This window comes from Schistocerca piceifrons, chromosome 7, assembly GCF_021461385.2.
Source record: "Schistocerca piceifrons isolate TAMUIC-IGC-003096 chromosome 7, iqSchPice1.1, whole genome shotgun sequence".
NCBI lineage: Eukaryota > Metazoa > Arthropoda > Insecta > Orthoptera > Acrididae > Schistocerca > Schistocerca piceifrons.
In genome coordinates, this window is record NC_060144.1 from 448,529,573 (window position 1) to 448,549,586 (window position 20,014).

General features: G+C 38.2%; 1 protein-coding gene across 1 annotated transcript in view; it reads left to right on the forward strand.

The window, feature by feature from the left end:
• The window catches only part of LOC124805343, a 96,958-nt gene that overhangs the window by 26,124 nt on the left and 50,820 nt on the right, over nt 1-20,014 (forward strand). Inside the window, exons 3-5 of the mRNA XM_047265862.1 lie at nt 1,009-1,394; nt 1,786-1,946; nt 4,047-4,221. Coding sequence (XP_047121818.1) covers nt 1,009-1,394; nt 1,786-1,946; nt 4,047-4,221 — 722 coding nt within the window. The remainder of the gene's footprint in view (nt 1-1,008; nt 1,395-1,785; nt 1,947-4,046; nt 4,222-20,014) is intronic.

Here is a 20,014-nt window from a genome sequence, read left to right on the forward strand (position 1 = left end):
TCATGTAATAAGAAAACGTAATGTGTATAATGTCGAAACAGTGGACATCGGGATATGAGAGACTATGATAGTGCCAGTTTAATGTGCAGATATTAGACAGATGTGTAAATGTAATGAGAACTTTATGTTCTAAAATACATGGAACAAAGTAACTTTTGATGAATTAAAGGAGAGTGAGAGTGGAGCAGTACAAAAAAATGGGTAAAATTTGCTTCAGAGTGCCCATAAATTTTTCCTGAACAGTGTGTAGTCTGATTTATGTTTTCACAATAATATATGTTTCTGTCAGCAGCGGTTTATATGAAGAGGTAATAGTAATATTAACAACTTGTTTAATGGTATGCTTCCGGGTGTTCAGGCAAGCTTTTGTCATCATTTGATGCACAGTATCTCGACGACTGACCTAGGTGTCTCATTCAGTTGCCACGAGTTGTGCTGTTATACTGAAATGAAATAAATCGTATGGCATTGTTGGCCGGGAGGCCCCATGCAGGGGAGTTTGGCTGCCGTATTGCAAGTCCTTTTTAGTTGACGTCACTTCGACTTGCGAGTCAGTGATGATGAAGGAGGCACAAAACGCAGTCATCTCGAGGCAGAGCAAATCCCTGACCCCACCGGGAATTGAAGCCAGGACCCCGTGCGCGAGAAGTGAGAATGCTACAGCAAGACCATGAGCTGTGGACTGCTGTTATATTTACTTGCTGCAATCTGGTTGGAGTCCAGACTGTGAGTATAAATAACAGCGCAACTTGCAGCACCTAAAGAAGATTGAGCCAGTTATCAAAATATTATGTGTAAAATGGGGAAGCAATAGCTTAGCTGAACACCAGGAAGCACACCATTAACCACTCACTTGAGAGATAACTACAGCTTGTTTGAATACATAGAATTTCTCCCCCTGTAATGAGAGACAAAGTTTTCATGTTGGAAATAGATGTTGTCACACTGATGTGCCACATTTATTGTAGAGAACGGAAGCATGAACAGAGCCAAATTATTGTTGCACAGATTGTTTGGGAGTGAGGAGTTGTTTGGAAGTGAAGATGTTGATCTCCGGACTCTGGCACCCATTGCTGTAGCACCTTTAGCGCCTTCGCCACCGCCCCCAGCTGCCATTTCTCGTTCATCGCCATCACCACCAGCCTCTACAGGTGCTCCGCCTCAGTCACCAACTTCCCCTTCTGCACCAGCAGCTGCTACAGGAAAAGGCTACGAACATGGTGTAGCTGGTTGGGCACAATTAAAAGAAGCACATCCAGATGCTTATAAATCACCAGCAACTCCAGTGCCATCACAGAGTCACAACCCTACTGACAGGCAAGCTGCGCAGATGAATTTATTTGAACGGCCTTATGATAGACTGGGAAGACCATTACTGTATCGCAAACTTCAAGGTAAGCATTTTATTATCTTCAAAATATCTTATTCCAACATTTTCAAATTCTGAAAATAATAGTAATACAATATATAAGTAGTACAGTGTTTTGTTAAAGTCAGATTTTCTGTAGTTTTTAGAAATGAAATAAATAAATGTTGCAATTAAGCAGAAACTGTAATATAGAGATATGTGGAGCTAGACAAATAATGAAGTGAAAGGTGGATATGTTTATAAGCTGGTGTTCAATTATTTTTGTAAGTGGAAATTTCCCCAAGTGTTGACTGCACAACTCAGTAAAGTAGGGTATCCTGTATTGTCTGCACAGTGTAAGTTTTATTGGAAATTTGCAATGTGCATATGATTCATAGCATATATTTTTATAGCAATTTTAATCTTTATTTCAGAAGAGCAACGAGCTATAATTGCATCAGGTGAAGATACAGATATGAGAATGTTAAGAATGGATTCTGATATTGATTTAAATATCAACATGATTATTGCCCAGGCAGAAGAGCAGTTGAAGAGTGGCAACATTTCATTCAAAGAATATAACACATTGCTAAAGCAGGTAACATACTTTTTATGTAAGTACGTTGGAATAATATGTGCCAGAAGCTCCCAGCACTGGAAAGCTGCATGAAAAGTAAACTACGGCCATTCATGATTTTTTTGGAATTCATATAGGGCTGAAAGGGTGAAACATTTACTTTGGTGGTTGTTGTTCCTTTTTTGAAACATCAGATATATGTATAAAAGCAAGAGTGTTCAACGTTCAGATGCATGTGCTATTTTTGTTCTGAAAACACAAATCAAAAACATTTTAGATTGGAAGTACTGCTTTTATTACGAAGTAGTATGTTTTGACCCATTTATAGTAGGATTTGCTCTAAAAGATCTATGAAATTTCTGTTTCGGCCCCACGGTGCAAAAATGCTACTAAGAAATTTAACAGATTCCACGAATGTATTTTAGTTATGTATAAAGAATCCCAACATCTGTGTTAGACCAGAGGGAGAGTTAAATTTGTGCTGATTAGTCTATATGCCCCAGGACAACCAAGAAATCCTGGAAATTTTTTCAACTGCGAGAAATCTGAGAAAAACCTGAATTTTTTTTTTTAGAATGTTGGAGTTTTTCATTGTTTTAGTTTTGAGTTAAATTTTTGTAACTTTGACTGGTAAGAACTGATACTATAGCACTGTATTTTACTTTAGCCCACTATTGCAGCAATAAAAGGCAAATTAGAGTATAACACCAAAATAAAATTTTAGTTGCAAAGAAAATGCGTTATTTACAACAAAAAAACAGTGCATACACAAGCATCTGCTGACACCATACAGTACTACATAACAAAAAAACTGCTTTTGATTCCTCTTTTCTCAAGGGGCATGTATCAATGAGCACGACATCATAACTGTTTTCATTTCTGATAGCTCACAGAAAAATATTGTGATTGGTGGTTTGAGAAGAGATACTTTCAAAATAAATTTCCCTTTATACGAGATGAACTACGTTACGTGTGAGACTGCACAATGAATTTTTTAAATTGTGGAGCATTAGACTACCACTAAAAATTAGACAATTTGAGGATGAGCCACTTAGGAAAAAATCAGGCCCAAAGATCAGCCAGTTATTTATTTATTTAAAATTTTACTTAAAGGGTAAAACACAATGAAAAAGACAAAGTTTCAAGGTTAATTTTTCATATTTATTTCAGTTCTTTGTGTATTACAAATTATGCGATAGTGACGAAAAAAAGTATAATCATCCTAAAAAATATACAGTTTGAAGTGAGTGCTTTAGCAGTTTAACCCTGTAATTGGCTTTTCTATGGAACAATTGAAGTGCTTGATGGAACCTGTATTCAGTCAGGTATCCCATGAAATGCTCAGTGCATGGCAGTGAAATTTATATTTGTGCTTTTCAGAAATATTCAGTTGCTGCAATTAAAGCTATGCTCTTAGGATACTGCCTAACTGCATCCTTGGGAAACAAAAGCAACAAAGAAATTTTGATGACCTGTATTATATGTGAAAGCTTAGCTTTTCTTGCAGCTATATTAATTTAAACAATTGTGTGTTCACGCTACTTAGAAATCATGTAGCTATTGACTGACACGTGTCCTATGCTCCGAATACCTGCTGTGTTTTGATGGCAAGATCACTTGATACGAGCTACGATTCCCTGACAAAATTGCAATGTAATACAAAAATATGCAGTGCAAATGCTGCCGCACATCAAAGATCTTTCCAAAATACGATATTTTCTGCCGAGTTTCGTTCCTTAAAGAGCTGGGAAGTTCTATGGTGTATAATAGCCTCACCATTCAAAGGATTGGTAAGTTTTACAGCTTCCAGGGAATGTATATTGTCTCTTAACATGGGAAAAGTACTTTCAGCAGGTGTATAGTGTATTTTCACCTGGGAAAAAGTGTATTTTTAACTGGAAAATGTGGGGATTCCCCCGTGCTCTGGCAAGTATACAGGCAGTATTTTTTCCCCTTCAGGTTCTAAGAACGTAACTGTAAAAGATAAAGATAAAAAAAACACAACTGTCCTCCGCAATGAAATGTTTGGAGGTTTGTGAAGCAAAAATCTATAAATATTTAGAGACTAATGTATTTCTTGTAATATGCAGTATTGCTTTCTAATAAGTTTCCTTTTTACAGGTAATCCATATCAATGAGATCCAGAAGCTACGTGAAGCTCAGCGCCGAGATGCACAAGAAAACAAAGAAAACTGGGGAGCAAATAATGTTCCAGTAGCAAATGTTGGAACAACTGTTAGGAGGGCTCATACTGCATCACCACTTTCTACTGATGATGCCAACAGGGATTCTAGAGGTAGTGTTAATGTTCTTGTATTATTATTATTATTATTATTAAGTGCCATGATATAAAGAAGACTATTGTGTGGTAAGTGGGAGAGATATTTGTCATAGCCCAGATCATAACATATGTATTGCTTTAAAGGGATTTGAATTGCAAACAGTGGTAAAAGACCAAAGAAGTAAAACTGTCTTAATTTTGTGTGTATTTATTGTTTTGTCTTCACTGAAACTTCGACCATGTGAAAGAATGGCTCAAAGACTTCTTAGGTAATAGGACACAGCATGTTGTCCTCGACGGTGAATATCCGTCAGGCTATCATCAGGAGTGCCCTAGAGAAGTGTGGTAGGACCGTTACTATTCTCTATGTAAATGATCTGACTGATAGGGTGAGTAGCAGTTGTGGCTGTTTGCCAGTAATGCTGTGATTTACGGGAAGGTGTCATCGTTTAGTGACTGCCTGAGGACGCAAATTGATTTAGACACAATATCTAGTTGGTGTGATCAATGACAGCTTGCTCCAAATATAGGAAAATGTAAGTAAATGTGGATGGGTGGGAAAAACAGTCCTTTGATGTTAGAATACAGCATCAGGAATGGGCTACTGATACAGTCCCCCTTAAATATCTGGGCATAATGTTGCAAAGCAGTGTGAAACAGGACCAGCATGTAAGGACTGTAGTGGGGAAGGCGAATTGTAGCATCAGTTTATTGAGAGAGGTTTTGGGAAGTGTGGTTCCTTTGTAAAGGAGATGGTGTGTAGAAAATGAGTGCGACCAGGGGTGCCCAAAGATTCTCATGTCCGTGGGGGCGAAAAAATTTTCCTGTCATATGATTTAGAAATATTGAGGACATTGTCATCTGCTCATCATTTTCTCCAGTTGGTTTCTGCGGTGTGCTGTTGGTACATGGCAAGTTTTATAAACATAAAGAAGCTAATAATACAGTTACAATAACACGCTTTAGATTCCCAGTTTTATATTTCCCGTCATTTACATTCTGTTCTGTTGATCCCATCGTAATCCCTATTCTGTCAGTTAATTGTTTTCTTACCATAAAAATTTTGTGCAGATTGAACCACTACTACAAGCTTCAACATATATTTTCAAATTGATTTATCTGGAAACTTAATCATGTTTCTGCTCATGCACTACCTTTAGGATAATGCAGAAGGATTTAGGATAATGGACGACTGTACAGTTTAATTCGCAACATAAATATTTTTGGGTTCTGTGATGAAAAATGTTGTTGGCATTTTAAGAGTACTTTCAAAATGTTTCCACCATGTTTACTCTAAACTGCACTAAATCATCAAAACCATCATCTGAGTTTGATTTTATTCTTAAGCAAAAAACATTTGATTTCAACATAGCACGATTAGTTTGTATTACGCATTATTCTTATTGATGAGTTGTTCTAAACTTTTACTTTAGTTTGTCATGATTCTAATAAAATTACTTGTCTTTTCAACTGCATCTTTTTACGATTCGGATTTCATACGCATTTTTTGCATATTTGTGAAAACTTTTGAAATTGGTGGATGAATGGCTTATGAATGTGCCATGATACTGCTGTGTTGTTTGTCGCTCAGAAAAGTACATACAACATAGAAAGCGCACCTTTAACTACTCTGCAATAAACCAGAGGTTCCGAGATCTTTTCTCTCATGAACTACGTGCCAATTTTTCCTGTTTTGCGTGGACCCCATGCTGTTCATATGTTGAATTTTCACAAATTCATCAACTTTAAATACTTGTTTGACAGTTGATACGGAGTTACTTACTTTGGCATGCTTAACTGTAAAGGTGTAGAGTGAAAAACATGTTAAGTTTTATACATTTATTACTTCAGATGGCACAAAATGCAAATCTGGATAAATTAATACGTAAATCTTGTAGTGGGAAGGATGATGAGCCAATTGCTTTGCAAATTTTCAGTATTTAGTCTCAGTTTAGTTACGTTTAACCTTAAATCCCCTTGGTCAGTGATTCCAATCTGTTTCTTTTTCTTTTTGTAAGAAGATTGGTAGTCACACAGAAACTCCTTCCCATGAGGTATGAAGATGGAAAAGCTATCAAAAACTTTCTCGCAATATTCCATAATATAGGATAAATAACAGGTATGTCTTTCTGAAGCCAGAATTGCTGATATACCATTTTTAAGCAGTACTTTTTAAGCTTTTAATACATATTTTAGTCAGTTCTTCTTGTAACATGGCATCCGTTTCTTCAATATTTTAGTGTTGGTAGATCACCTACTGTGGTGTTTCTGTAGTCAAAACATCCTCAAACCTAGTTTGAACGTCTTTGAGAAGGTCATTTAAATGTTGAATTAGGTTGAAACATCTTCAAACAGGCAGTTTTCCTGTGACAAAATGGAAAACTGGGACAGTTTGCATTGCCCAGTGTGTTGTTTGAGTAGTTTAACTCTGGCAAGAAAAGCTGAAATTGTGGACTTGTGAGAAAAATCTTGTCAAACATAAGCCACTGTACAGACAGTGTAATTCAGAGCGGAGGAGTAATTGATCACAGTTTTCATAATTTTCTTCACATAACTATGCAAATAATCTAGGATTCAACACATTGCTTCGAAATTTGTTAGTGAATTAATGACAAATTGAAGAGAATGCTGCAATAACCTGTTTAGTGCATTAATGACAAATTGTAGAGAATCATGCATTGTATTACAAACATCTTGGACGTGTTTTGTTTTAAATGGCTTATAAATCCACAATAGTAAGGACAAGTGCTCCATCTGCTGCCACTGATATCCTAATGGATAAAGGGCTCACTTTTTCATTAAATAACATTTCAGAACATTAAATATTGGTTCACCTTTAGTTTAGGTTGTTGCAATTCTCATGAAGAGTAGCTCTTCATAGATTTCTTGGTCCACAACAAAATGAATGTATACCAATAAAAATGATTTAGTAGCAGGTAAAGTTAACTCGTCCATTTGTGGAGAGAAAGGGGTCATTTGTAGATAATTACACAAGATATTTTCAGAATTGTAACTTATTTATGTCTCTGAACTGTGGTGTTGCGTTGCTTAACACTTGGTTGCATGTAAGGCACATACTTAATTTTTAATACACTGTCTGTTTCTTCAGATATGCACGCATATCTGATGGAACAGACATTAGTGACGATTTGCAGCTGTAGTAATATTAAGAAATTTTGTTGCAGTGCAAATATTTTTGACATCAGCTATACTGAGCATGGAAATCGACTTAATGATGACATGTGAAAATTTGTGTCAGGCTGGGACTGACTCAAATTTCCTGCTTACCTCACGGATGCATGTCTAAAGGAACAGACATTGTTATAATAAATATTACAGCCTAGATGGGCAAAACGAAAATAATAATGACATTGAACACGTTTGTCCCATTAACCCTGGTGCAGGAATCTAGGTAAGCTGTAAGCAGTGGGGACATAGGCACTGTGGCATATGGAGATTTGGATTGGTTCTGGAAGTGTGCACAAATAGCTGAGATGGTTAAGGTGGCCACTTGTGATAAGCGGGAAATCCTGGTTCGAGTCCTGGCCTAGGACAAATTTCATGTATCACCAACAGGTATGATTTCCATACCTAATACAGCTGATGTCAAAAATGTTCACAACTCTGACAAAATTTCATAACATACATAATCATTTGTCCAACAATAATCAAATGAAGCCATACTTCAAATAATCAGCACTGTACTGTCTACATATCTTTTTAGATTCAGCCATGTTTGGTATCAAGTACTTGTGAATAACAATTAAGCTATTTATGTAAATGTGATACGATACAGCAATCAAAATCAACCCTCACAAACTCTAGTCATGGTAGGCGCATCTCTGCACAATCAAAGGAACTGCAAAAAGAAAATGGAATGGAAAAAAAAAAGTTTTACTTGTCTTTCTCTGGCCCTCCCAAACAATACGGCATTGGTCACTTTAACTTGTGTAGCACCCGACTGTAGTCTGTTCAAGAAGAGAACAACAAGGGCTCCCTAGTTCTGGATCAGCAGAAGGCGCTCGACTTTAGTCTCCTCGTGTTTTGTGTCTGTCCTTTGCCGACCCCAGAATTATCAAATCTCTCTTTTTTAACAGAATTTCTGACATTAGAGATACTGACCAGGAAGCTACTATCCATTTCATCAAAGCATTTCAGTCCAGCAGAGCTACTTATTGTGTCCACATTTTCTCCATCACTACAATTACTGGGATTTTGAACAGAGAAGTTTGACTTTAACTCATTCATTTCTTCTATACTTTTTGATTGCCTCAATTTAATTTTCAATGTTCATATGGTTATGAGGTCCAAAAATCTATTCACTATACGTTTGCACCCCACAGTGCACACATTCTAAGTAAGCAATCCACAACTGCTCACTTCCGAATCATTGTTGACTACAGAAAAATTAAATGGCAACTTCACTCACTGCCGACAACTCCCTTGCACCATCCCAGTCAGCTGAATTTTGTGACAGGGCGTTACAGGAATGTTCATGCTCAAATGTGGTGCTGATTTTAAGTAGTGACAATGAAATCAGTTAAATGAAGGCTGTTGAACTCTACAAAAATTACTCACAAGGAACCCTTGAGTGCAAGTCCGCAAGTTCAATCTTTAGTAAGGCTCATTTGAAAGTATTGTGTTAACAATTTGGACAGGAAAAATATTAGCTGCTAATGACTTGGCATGTGCATCAGGAGTGGGACAGAAAATGAGTGTCCTGGAGGTGCAGAAATCAACCTTCTATGGAATGTATGTATTACACTTCACAAAATGGACGTTGTCAACATTCAAGAAATCTTCGAAACAAACCATTAACTTGCATCATGAACATCGAACAAAAAATGACATGCCACAGTGATCACAAAGGTTCACATCATCAAGATCGAAGGCAAACTCCTTGGGAGTCATAAACCATGCAGGACATTCAGCTAGGTGTCCACCCTGAAAGTATGTATATAGAATCATATTGGTGTAATGGGATGACAGGAACTGGTGGAATGTATACCAAATGTGAAACAGTCTGTCATGGAGCTTATCATGCAGCTGGCTATCCTTTAAAGCATAGCTGAAGGTAGTGCAATAATGCATTTTATAGGCACAGAAAAACAATAGGAATAGTTCGCTCTTATAAAAGAGTGATTCTTGTACGCAAAACTGGAATTGAGCAAAAGCAAGTTATTTTAACCAACTCTTGGCCAAAAGCAGTGCTCATACCATAGTTGTAGTTCAGTTACGTTCCTTTTTGCACCCTTGCTTGCTGTCATGTAAGTGTTCCCCACTACCCTTGCAAGATCATCCACATAAGAAAGAATTGTAGGCGGGTGGGGGGGGGGGGGGGGGCAGAGAACCTGCAACTTCTCACAACACAAGAAATAATTTTGCAGCAAATTTACCATTCAGATTAACAGTCAGCATAGTTGTATACGAATATGTTAAGCCATTGATGTTGATCTTGATACAACTCTCTTTGACCTCTAATTTCCTGGGTTCCCATCATATGCACTTCTTTTTCAGACCCCAACTGGTCTGAATTGGAAACAATTTCCTTACTGAACAATGAGATAAATTTCTCTCTATTCTGAAAATTTGCGAGCCGATTCCATTTTGCTGTGCATCATCAAGTTGACACTTCTTTGGAAATTTATTTATCTTATGTGTTCCAATTCTGTAGCACTGCTTGAAGTTATGCAACCACCCACTGCTTCCCTTGAAATTACTGTAATCTATGTCGCACGCAATTTGATGCGCATGATGCACTATTATGCATGTCCTGTAAATTGGATTGAGCATCCTCGAAACATGAAAATCTCAATTTTTGTAACAAGTGCACTTTTCCTGCCTTGAATATCTGTAGTTTTTCTTCTGCACTACACAGTCATATTTCTGTGGACTTGTTTGAAACCTCTTTCCATTGTGGGGGACCACAATCGTACAAAATGTTTTGAAAGAAAATTCCACTATTTGACTGTTAATTGTTCATTAATTACAACAAAATCATGATTTCAGCTTTGTAGCCATTTTCAAGAACTTTCACAACAAAGGGGCAAAGAAAATTCTGAAGCATGTGTGTACTAGGTGGCTACCTTTTGGCAGATGGTTGGATAGACTACTGGACCAGTGGCATCTGCTTCTTTCTTCAAGGAGGAAGTAATATTATGTACCCAAGACATTTCCACACGCTTTACATCTTTGAGAATGCCTAGAGTTGAATAAAGTGGATCCAAAGAATATCAGAAGAAGAGAATTCTTGATTCTGCTACTACACATGCCTCTAAAAGAATAGCATATTCTTCCAGATGCGACAAACCCATTTTAAAAAGTAAGACTTCTGCTACAACACATGAGGAAAAATTGTTATGTTCCTGTCCTCAATATTGAAGTTCTCTTTTTATTAGACCTTCTAATTGATTTGTCACAGCAGTTGTTCACCAAGTTTGTTAAGCCCAGAATTGTCAAATGTTCCTCATTGCTTGAAGTTGAGTACAACTTGATTCAAAATCGAAATAGTGATGATGAGTTAGTTATTGGCATTCAGCCTTCAAACACATTGAATGATCTCCAGAATGGAGATAAATCCGTTTTCTTTCCATCAGTGAGAAACTACTTTTGTACAAGTCTCCACTCTAGGATGATGTGTTAAAGCATGCTCAAGTTGCTAGGTTGGACAAAATTGAAGATGCACTGTTTTCTACCATTAGTTTTTTTCTTGGAAAAGTTTCCTATCATGTTATGCATGGAAGAGAATGAAACTACAGATGAGGTGGTGAATGAGCTTCGGAGGCAGTTTACAGCTCTTCAGGCAGATGACACTTCGGCTGCAAATCAAGATGCTGCCAGTGATTCCAGTTGAGCACAAATATCAAGAATTGGTGGAGCCAATGGACCTCTTAAAGATAACTGAATTTCTATAGTATTGCTCTCTATTCTCAACATACCCCACAGCAATGCAGAATATTAATGTGTTTTCAGCCTTGTTAAGAAAAATAGAACAGAGTTCAGGTCATCCATGTCAGAGGAATCTGTGGAGTCTTTCTATTTTGAAGACCAGGAACTTTGATTCCTATTATGACAAAACATTTTTTCAAGATTTTTTGAAGGAAGCTAAAAAAGCCACTACTATGACTTTAAAGTCGAAGTAGCATGTGATTGGCAGTGTGCATTGTATTATTTCTTACCTGTGTTGCGTTAAACAAGTTTTATTGTGTAAAGCCTTTTTCAAATATTGCATATCTGTGTAAATTATCAAGGAAGTCCTGTCACACATTCTCCAAACCAATATTCACCATACATGCTGTTGTGTAACGTGGATTTCTTCTTGATTGTTATGTTCATCTACAAATCATTGGCCTAAGATTTAAGTAGATGTGATATCATTGAAGTATCCTGTTTAAAGCATGAATTATTGCATTTTGTAGCCCAGAAGTGTTGTTATTTTTATCAAGCGAGGATATGTCAAAAATCACTATACATTATGTTTGAAAAAGAACTCCCTAGTTTTAATGTGTCCTAGAATCTGTACAAAGTGACATACACTATACTAGTTTGTGGTGTTTGATTCATCAACTGTCCAAGTTTGGCAGGTCTGCTTGACCTTGAGACAGAACAAGTGCTGTTTTTCCCCTCTGTTCCCTCAGTTCAGTCCAGGTGTGCGTGCAGTGCAATGCAGAGCGACTCAGCAACAATTTGTACTCTGCAAAAGAAAGTGCAATGTGTTATTTGGCTTGTGAAAACTGAGTCAGTTACAACAGTGCAATGTAATTTTAGACATCAATATGGTGGTGAACCACGTGACTCTTCCAAAGTTAATGTGTGGTTTTGTTTGACGGAAGATCCTGTGGTTAGTCCTTTCATTTTTGTAGAAAAAGAATAAATGGGGACATTTACTGTGATATGTTGACAGAGTACGTCTTTCCCTAAATGGACGATATTGAGGCAGAAAAGGGGCTTGTATTTTTCCAATAAGATGGTGCCCCGCCTCATTACAGTAACCACGTGTGTGTGTGTGTGTGTGTGTGTGTGTGTGTGTGTGTGTGTGTGTGTGTGTGTGTCTTGGCAGTCGCTTTCCAGGAAGGTGGATAGGCAGGTCTGGCCCATTACCTTGGCCACCACAACGCCCAGACTTAACCCCATGGACTTTTTTTTCCACATAAAAAAAGGTTGTGTACAGTGAAATGATAAGACACATCAATCATTTAGAGAAAAGAATTTGTCACAGCAGTTGGGACAGTTACAGCTGAAATGTTGGCGAATATGTGGCAAGAGCAGAATAGGGCATTCCGTGGATCTCACGGACTTCGAATTCGGTCAGGTGATTGGGTGTCACTTGTCATATGTCTGTATGTGAGATTTCCACACTCCTAACATCCCTAGGTCCACTGTTCCGATGTGATAGTAAAATGGAAATGTGAAGGGACATTTACAGCACAAAAGCATACAGCCCGACCTCCTCTGTTGACTGACAGAGAGTGCTGACAGTTGAAGAGGGTCGTAATGTGTAATAGGCAGACACATATCCAGACTATCACACAAGAATTCCTAACTGCATCAGGATCTATTGCAAGTACTATGACAGTTAGGCAGGAGGTGAGAAAATTTGGATTTCATGGTCGAGTGGCTGCTTGTAAGCTACACATCACACCAGTAAATGTCAAACACCTCTGAAACATGTTGTGTGAAGTGACGAATCATGGTACACATTGTGACAATCCGATGACAGGGGGTAGGTATGGCGAATGCCTGGTGAACATCATCTGCTAGTATGTGTAGTGCCAACAGTAAAATTCAGAAGCGGTGGTGTTACGGTGTCGTCATGTTTTTCATGGATGGGCTTGCACCCCTTGTTGTTTTGCATGGCACTATCACAGCACAGGCCTACAATGATGATTTAAGCACCTTCTTGCTCCCCACTGATGAAGAGCAATTCGGGGATGCCGATTGCCTCTTTCAACACAATCAAGCACCTGTTCATAATGCATGGCCTGTGGCGGAGTGGTTACGTGACACTAACATCCCTGTAAGGGGCTGGCCTGCATATAGTCCTGACCTGAATCCTATATAACACCTTTGGGATGTTTTGCAATGCTGACTTTGTGCCAGGCCTCACCGACCGACATTGATACCTCTCCTCAGTGCACTACTCTGTGAAGAATGGACTGCCATTCCCCAAGAAACCTTCCAGCACCTTATTGAATGTATGCCTGCGAGAGTGGAAACTGTCATCAAGGCTAAGGGTGGACCAACATCATATTGAATTCCAGTATTACCAATTGAGGACGCCATGAACTTGTAAGTTATTTTCAGCCAGATGCCCAGATATTTTTGATCACATAGTGTATTTGTACATGTTGACAATAAATATGTGGTTCATCTGCTCTTTCTTATTGCCTTGCTACATAACTATTGCTAACTCGTACCAGGAATGGGCACTGGAACATTTTGTATCAAATGTAATGCCCACTTGTGAAATATTGACATTCGTCAGCCAGGTTTTTAGAATTTCTTTTGAAACCAAAGGAAACAATCTTGTGCAAGTCTTTCTATTTGATGCCACTACATCTACGCCACTGCGAAGTGCATGGCAGAGGGTACATCCCAATGTACCAATTATTTGGGTTTCTTCCCATTCCATTCACACGTTGAATGCAGGAAGAATGATTGTTTAAATGCCTCTGTGTGTGCTTTAATTAATGTAATCTTATCGCCACAATACTGATGTGAGTGATAAGTAGCGGGTGTTAGTATATTTCTAGAATCATCATTTAAAGCCGGCTCCATAGACTTAAGTACTCTCTCTCAGAATAGTTTACATCTGTTTTCAAGAATCTGTCAGTTCAGTTTCTTTAGAATCTTTGTGACACTCCCCTACAGGTAAAAAACCTGTGACCAATTGTGCTGTCCTTCTCTGTCTATGGTCAGTATTCCCTGGTCCTATTTGGTACAGGTCCCATGCACTTGAGCAATATTCCAGAATGGTTTGCACAAGTAATTTGTAAGCAATCTCATTTATAGACTGATTTCATTTTCTCAGTATTCTACCAATAAATGAAAGTCTGCCACCTGTTTTGCCCAGGACTGATCCTGTGTGACCATTCCATTTCATATCCCTACATAGTGTACACCCAGGTATTTGTAGGAGTTGGCCAGTTGCAACTGTGACTTACTGATATTGTAGTCAAAGGATACTACTTTCTTTCTTTATTTTTGTGAAGTGCACAATTTTACATTTCTGAACAGTCAAAGCAAGTTGCCAATTTTAGCACCTCTGCAGCTTCTTTCAGACAATGCTTGACTAACTGTGTCATCTGTAAAAAGTCTGTAGTTACTGTTAATATTGTCTGCAAGGTTCTTAACATACAACATAAACAGCGAGGGTCCCAACCTTTCCCTGGGGGCCCACCCAAAGTTATTCCTCATCTGATGATGACACTCATCCAAGATAATACACTCAATCCTCCCTATGAAAATATCTTCAGTCCAGTCAAAAATTTCGCTTGATACCCCAAATGATTGTGCTTTTGACAATAAGTGTAGGTGTAGTACTGAATCAAATGCTTTTTGGAAATCACAAATACAGAATCAACCTGATTGCTTTGATCCAAAGCTTTCTGTATGTCATGTGAAAAAAGTGCGAGTTGGGTTTCTCCTGAAGGACTTTTTTGGAACCCATGCCAGTTGGCATGGAGCACGTCATTCTGTTAGAGGTACTGTGTTATGTTTGAGCTCAGAATATGTTCTAAGATTCTTCAACAAATCAGTGTCAAAGATATTACTCTTCTTGTAAGTGGGTGTGGCCCTTGCTTTCTTTCAACTACTGGACACAGTTTTTCTTTGCTTCACGGGATCTACAACATTTTATAGTTAGAAAGGGGCTAACTCAGCCACAAAATCAGTATACCGTATTTACTCGAATCTAAGCCGCACTTTTTTTCCGGTTTTTGTAATCCAAAAAACCGCCTGCGGCTTAGAATCGAGTGCAAAGCAAGCGGGAGTTCTGAAAAATGTTGGTGGCTGCCGCCACAACTAACTTCTGCCGTCGAATATATGTAGCGCCACACAGGCATGCTTTGTAGGCACAAAGATAAATACTGGTACCAAAATCTCTGCGTCAGTAAATAAATTACAAAAAAAAAAAAAAGTGGAAGACGAGCCTTTTTCCTCCGCTCAGAGTTTCGACCACTGCGTTTTGGTACATTATCCAACGAAGTAAATACAAATTCTGTATTGTTGATCTTCGAATGTAGCAGCATTTCAATGTACTACGAAAATCCGACTGGCAAGACTGTTTGGGATGTTTGTCAATATGGCCAACTCTACGTTCTGAATTTTTTCCTGCCTGTGAGAAGAGATGGTTGCTAATAGGAGCTTTTATGAATTGTGAATCACATGTAGTATTCTCTTCGCCATAAGATTAATACGAATATAAGCATTTTGCCATGTATTGTTTCGTGTTTACTACTATCTCATTTAAATCCTGTCTGCCTAATAAACTACGAAACTAGAGTGAGACAACAGCAAACGCGGAAGAATATACACATCATGTCATGCTTATATTCGTATTATTCTTATGCCTGATAGTGATACAGTCGGAAATGAAGCACGGCAACTGACTAGATTTTTAAATCTAAGCTGACTAATTTCTGTGCATAATGTAATGAACTAAAGAGGCGCCTGCAAAGATTTTCAAACGGAGAAAAATTTTCGCTAAAATTTCGTTCAGAACATCGTCTATCATACGCAGTCTATTATTTGGTTCTTGTTGATCATTATCAAAGAAAGAAGTAGTGTAAGTAACAACAAATGTTTCGCTAATGAGACGACTCCTCTCTATTTTTTATTTGTAAGTGGCGGTAGCGCGCACAAAAGCAAGCCACGCCGCGAGCGGCGACAGGCCGTAAACACGCACTATCAGAATGCGACAAACAATGCATGAGACAGTACAGTAATGCATTTTCAGCTTAGAGTGACGTAAACACCTATAACAAAGAGAACGGCACTTATCAGATCAAAGAAAAATAAGCAATCAATTCAAACCAGACGAAGCACGTGAAAAAGGAAGGATAACCGTATAAATACGGACGGAGCGCGTGACGCGTAGCAATGGCTACCTGGTAAACCGTAATTGCTAAGCTTAAGACTCGAACCAAACTACTGCAGCTGTATCGTCATTCATTCGACCTAAATTGTGTCTCATATTACAACTAGGCGAACTTTGTTTCGATTTGGAGGTGCGACCTAAAACTTTTCTCTCCCCTTGATTTTCGAGTTCAAATTTCTGGTGCGGCTTAGATTCGGGAAAAATTTTTTTCCTTGATTTCGAGTCTCATTTTTCAGGTGCGGCTTAGATTCGAGTAAATACGGTAGAATCTGATGGATTTCAAGCTTCGTTCAATTGTAATGATTTTAGCTTTTCTCGAAACCACTGAACTAATACTTATTTCAGTCATCTTTTCAGTGGTTGGGGGTTAAATTGGGCCAGTTCTCCCACGTTTTCCATTATAAAGGAACATTTGAAACCAAAGTTAAGCATTTCAGATTTTGCTGTGCTATCCTCAATTTCAGTTCCTGTCTCATTCATGAGTGTCTGGACACTCATGAATGTCACTAACAGCCTTATCATTGACCAGAATTTCTTTGGATTTTGTGAAATTTGGCAATATTGTGCTATGGTAGTCATTGAAGGCTTTATGCATTGCTCTTTTGACAGCCAAGACAAGTTTCATTTAGCATTTATCTATAGCCGTATGCTTTGTTTTAAACCTGTTACACAGTAGTCTGTTTCTTGAGAGTAACTGTATACCATGGAGGGTCCCTCTCATTATGAATTGTTGTACTGGGTACATAACTATCCAGTGCATTGTCAACTATTCATTTAAACTTGAACCTTAGTTCTTTACATTCTACTGTCTTTTGCTGAAGGTTTTAAGGTCCTCCTTCAGATATGACACTACTGCTTTTTTAATCTACGTCACATACCAGTTATACCTTTCTAATTGTTTTGGTTTTTCTTTTTTCTTTGGTAATCGTTGTTGCCACAACAGCATCATAGTAACTGATACCAGTTTTGGTGTGACAATCCTCAAAGAGGTCAAGTCTGTGTGTTCTCATTAGATCCAATATATTTCCATCATGAGTGGAGTTCGGAACTATCTGTTATACATAGTTTTCAGAGAAGGCATTTAGTAATGTTTCACAGGATGTCTTGTCATGTACACCACAAACAAAACTGTAATTTTCCTGAATGATTGATGATTAAAGGCTCCACCAATGATTATGATATTACTGGGGAACTTACATACAAGTGAACTGAGTTTTCGGATACATGAAGAGCTGAGCCTGGTGGGCAACAGGAGGATCAAGTAACCAGTTTTATGCATGCCCTTGGTACTGAATCTTGCCCAATCAGTCTCTCGCATGCAGCTTCACTATCTATTTTGATGAATTTGAGTTTCTTATCTACTGCAACAAATATGCTACCACCATTTTCTTTAGACATACACATAAATTTTCCCCCAAAATCTCGCTATTGATTGCATGTTCCATCCAGATTTCTGTGTCTAGTTTTTAAGGAGCACTTCATATTCTTGCACTGTGTTGCAAATGTTTCGGCAGGTAACTACTAGGATTTTAATACACATACTGATAGGGGCATTCTTTTGGACCTTACACTTACACTTGCACTTCTGGGATTCCTGTTGTTAGCTGGACTGGATGAACATTGTATGCACCCGACACACAGTCAACTACGTAACAACCTCTGATGTGTAGCGCACACCTGACCCATTTAGGGGGACCCTATATTTCTCATCCCTATGGTGAAAGTCTAGGAAGTTGCAACCTAGCTTGTCATAGAACCTTCGAAGTCTTCGGTTCAGGCCTTCCACTTGACTCAGAACCAGGGGACCATAATCAGTTTCTGGATACAATGCTGCAAATTGTGAGCTTCTTTGAAACTCCATGCAGAAGGCTGTCTTCCTAACCTTCTCTGCCAGTTGCTGGAATGACACAAGTATGACTTTGGAGCCCAGACTATAAGACAACATTTGTGCCACAACCTGCAATTGGTTGCACCCTGTTCCTCTGAGACTGCCAGAATGAGACCTCCAGGTATACACACCAAGTGCACGTGGTTTTACTATTTCGTTGCTGCTATTTCCCTAATGGGGACCATTATTTGCTGTACATTTGAACTGCTGACGGTTAATAGGCCCCAATCCTTTTGCTGGGACAAAGGTTTTCCCAGAACAGGTGAAGTGAGTCCCACAGGACACTCGCAGTCAAGAAACTGAGTAATGACATGTCCTGTACTTCTTGCAGAGGGGATAGGATCTACAGGAGAGGATAGTACTTGAGGTATATTTGGTACCACAGGTACATGACTCGGCAGCTCTTCCATCTCGCTGATTCACAGCAGCTGACAATTGTTTTACAGTAGTCATGGTGATTTCCTGCTGTTCACAAACTTCAACTAACTCACGTGGGGTAGAGAACAGCATTCACAGTGGGGCTACAAGGTGGCTGTGTAATGTTTTGCAAAGCAATGAACAAGTAACTTTAAACTAAACCTGCTGACTATCTTTTAACCTGTTGAGCTAGAAAAATATTAATTCCCTATAAGAATTGGAGCAAATACATAAAACGAGATTTCTGTTGAAGCAACAGCAAAATCTGTGGAAGTCACTAACAAAAGTGAAAATACAGTTAATTTATGATAAATGTAAATATATGTACCACTCTTGGAGAGAAAAATAAATGTAACACCGTATGTTAGTTACAATATGTACAAGAGTAACTAAATCACAAATGCTGTTTTAATACTGTGTATTAAATTATGCACAGCACAACGGCAACTTCTGAAAATCCTAAAAAATGTATGTTCATTTGCATTAATATACACTGAAATTTGGCAGTAACTGTTAGCCGCAGACGCTGATTTGCTACAAAATAAATTGTTCACAACTCTCATAACTTAGAAAAATTTTCGAAAACACTATTTTGTAAGTATCCAAAACTTCTAAAAAATAACCTGTTCTCACATAATTATGCAATGAAATTAGAGAATAATTGTTCTAAATGATAATATGCCAACTGTTCTCAAAAATTTTAAAAGATCGCTATTAAGTTGAAGCCTACAATTGACGATAACAGTAATACTTTATTGCGGTACTTGCAAATGTTCGAAATTTCACAATATATCACAATACAAATGAGTAGTGGTACAGTTAATGAAAGATCTTGCAGAATCGACACTAAACGTATAATATGTGAATGTAGAATTTCAAATCAGCACATGAATCTGGCACATGCGGTTCCCCACAAAGGGAGATTATGAAATCGGCTCTTAAATATAAGTAAACGTGCAATTTATACAGATTTTTTACTTAGCTGATTGTGACAATCCTACAGTGGCATGCTGTAGGTGAACACTGCAGCGTCAGTTTAACTCAACCAAAATTGTGAAAATCAGTTACTTGCATGATGATGAGATGAAATGGTGATAACAACAGAAACACACTGTCTCCAAATGAAGAAAATTTGCGACCTGGCTGGGAGTCCAAACCGGGACGCAATGATCAGGCAGTAACGCTATAAAATGTGCAGTGGCCAAGATAACTATCGTACAAATCTAAGATGGTTATACAAATTTTGCACATCTTCAAATAATGAGATTTCTTAAAGAATGACATTCTCTATTTACTTGTAATGTGATCAGGCCCAATGGACTGCACACTGCTACAAGTTCCCTTCCCCATTGTCTTCTATCCACTGATCCACCAACATCTATTGCAAACTGGTGCAGGTCTTCATG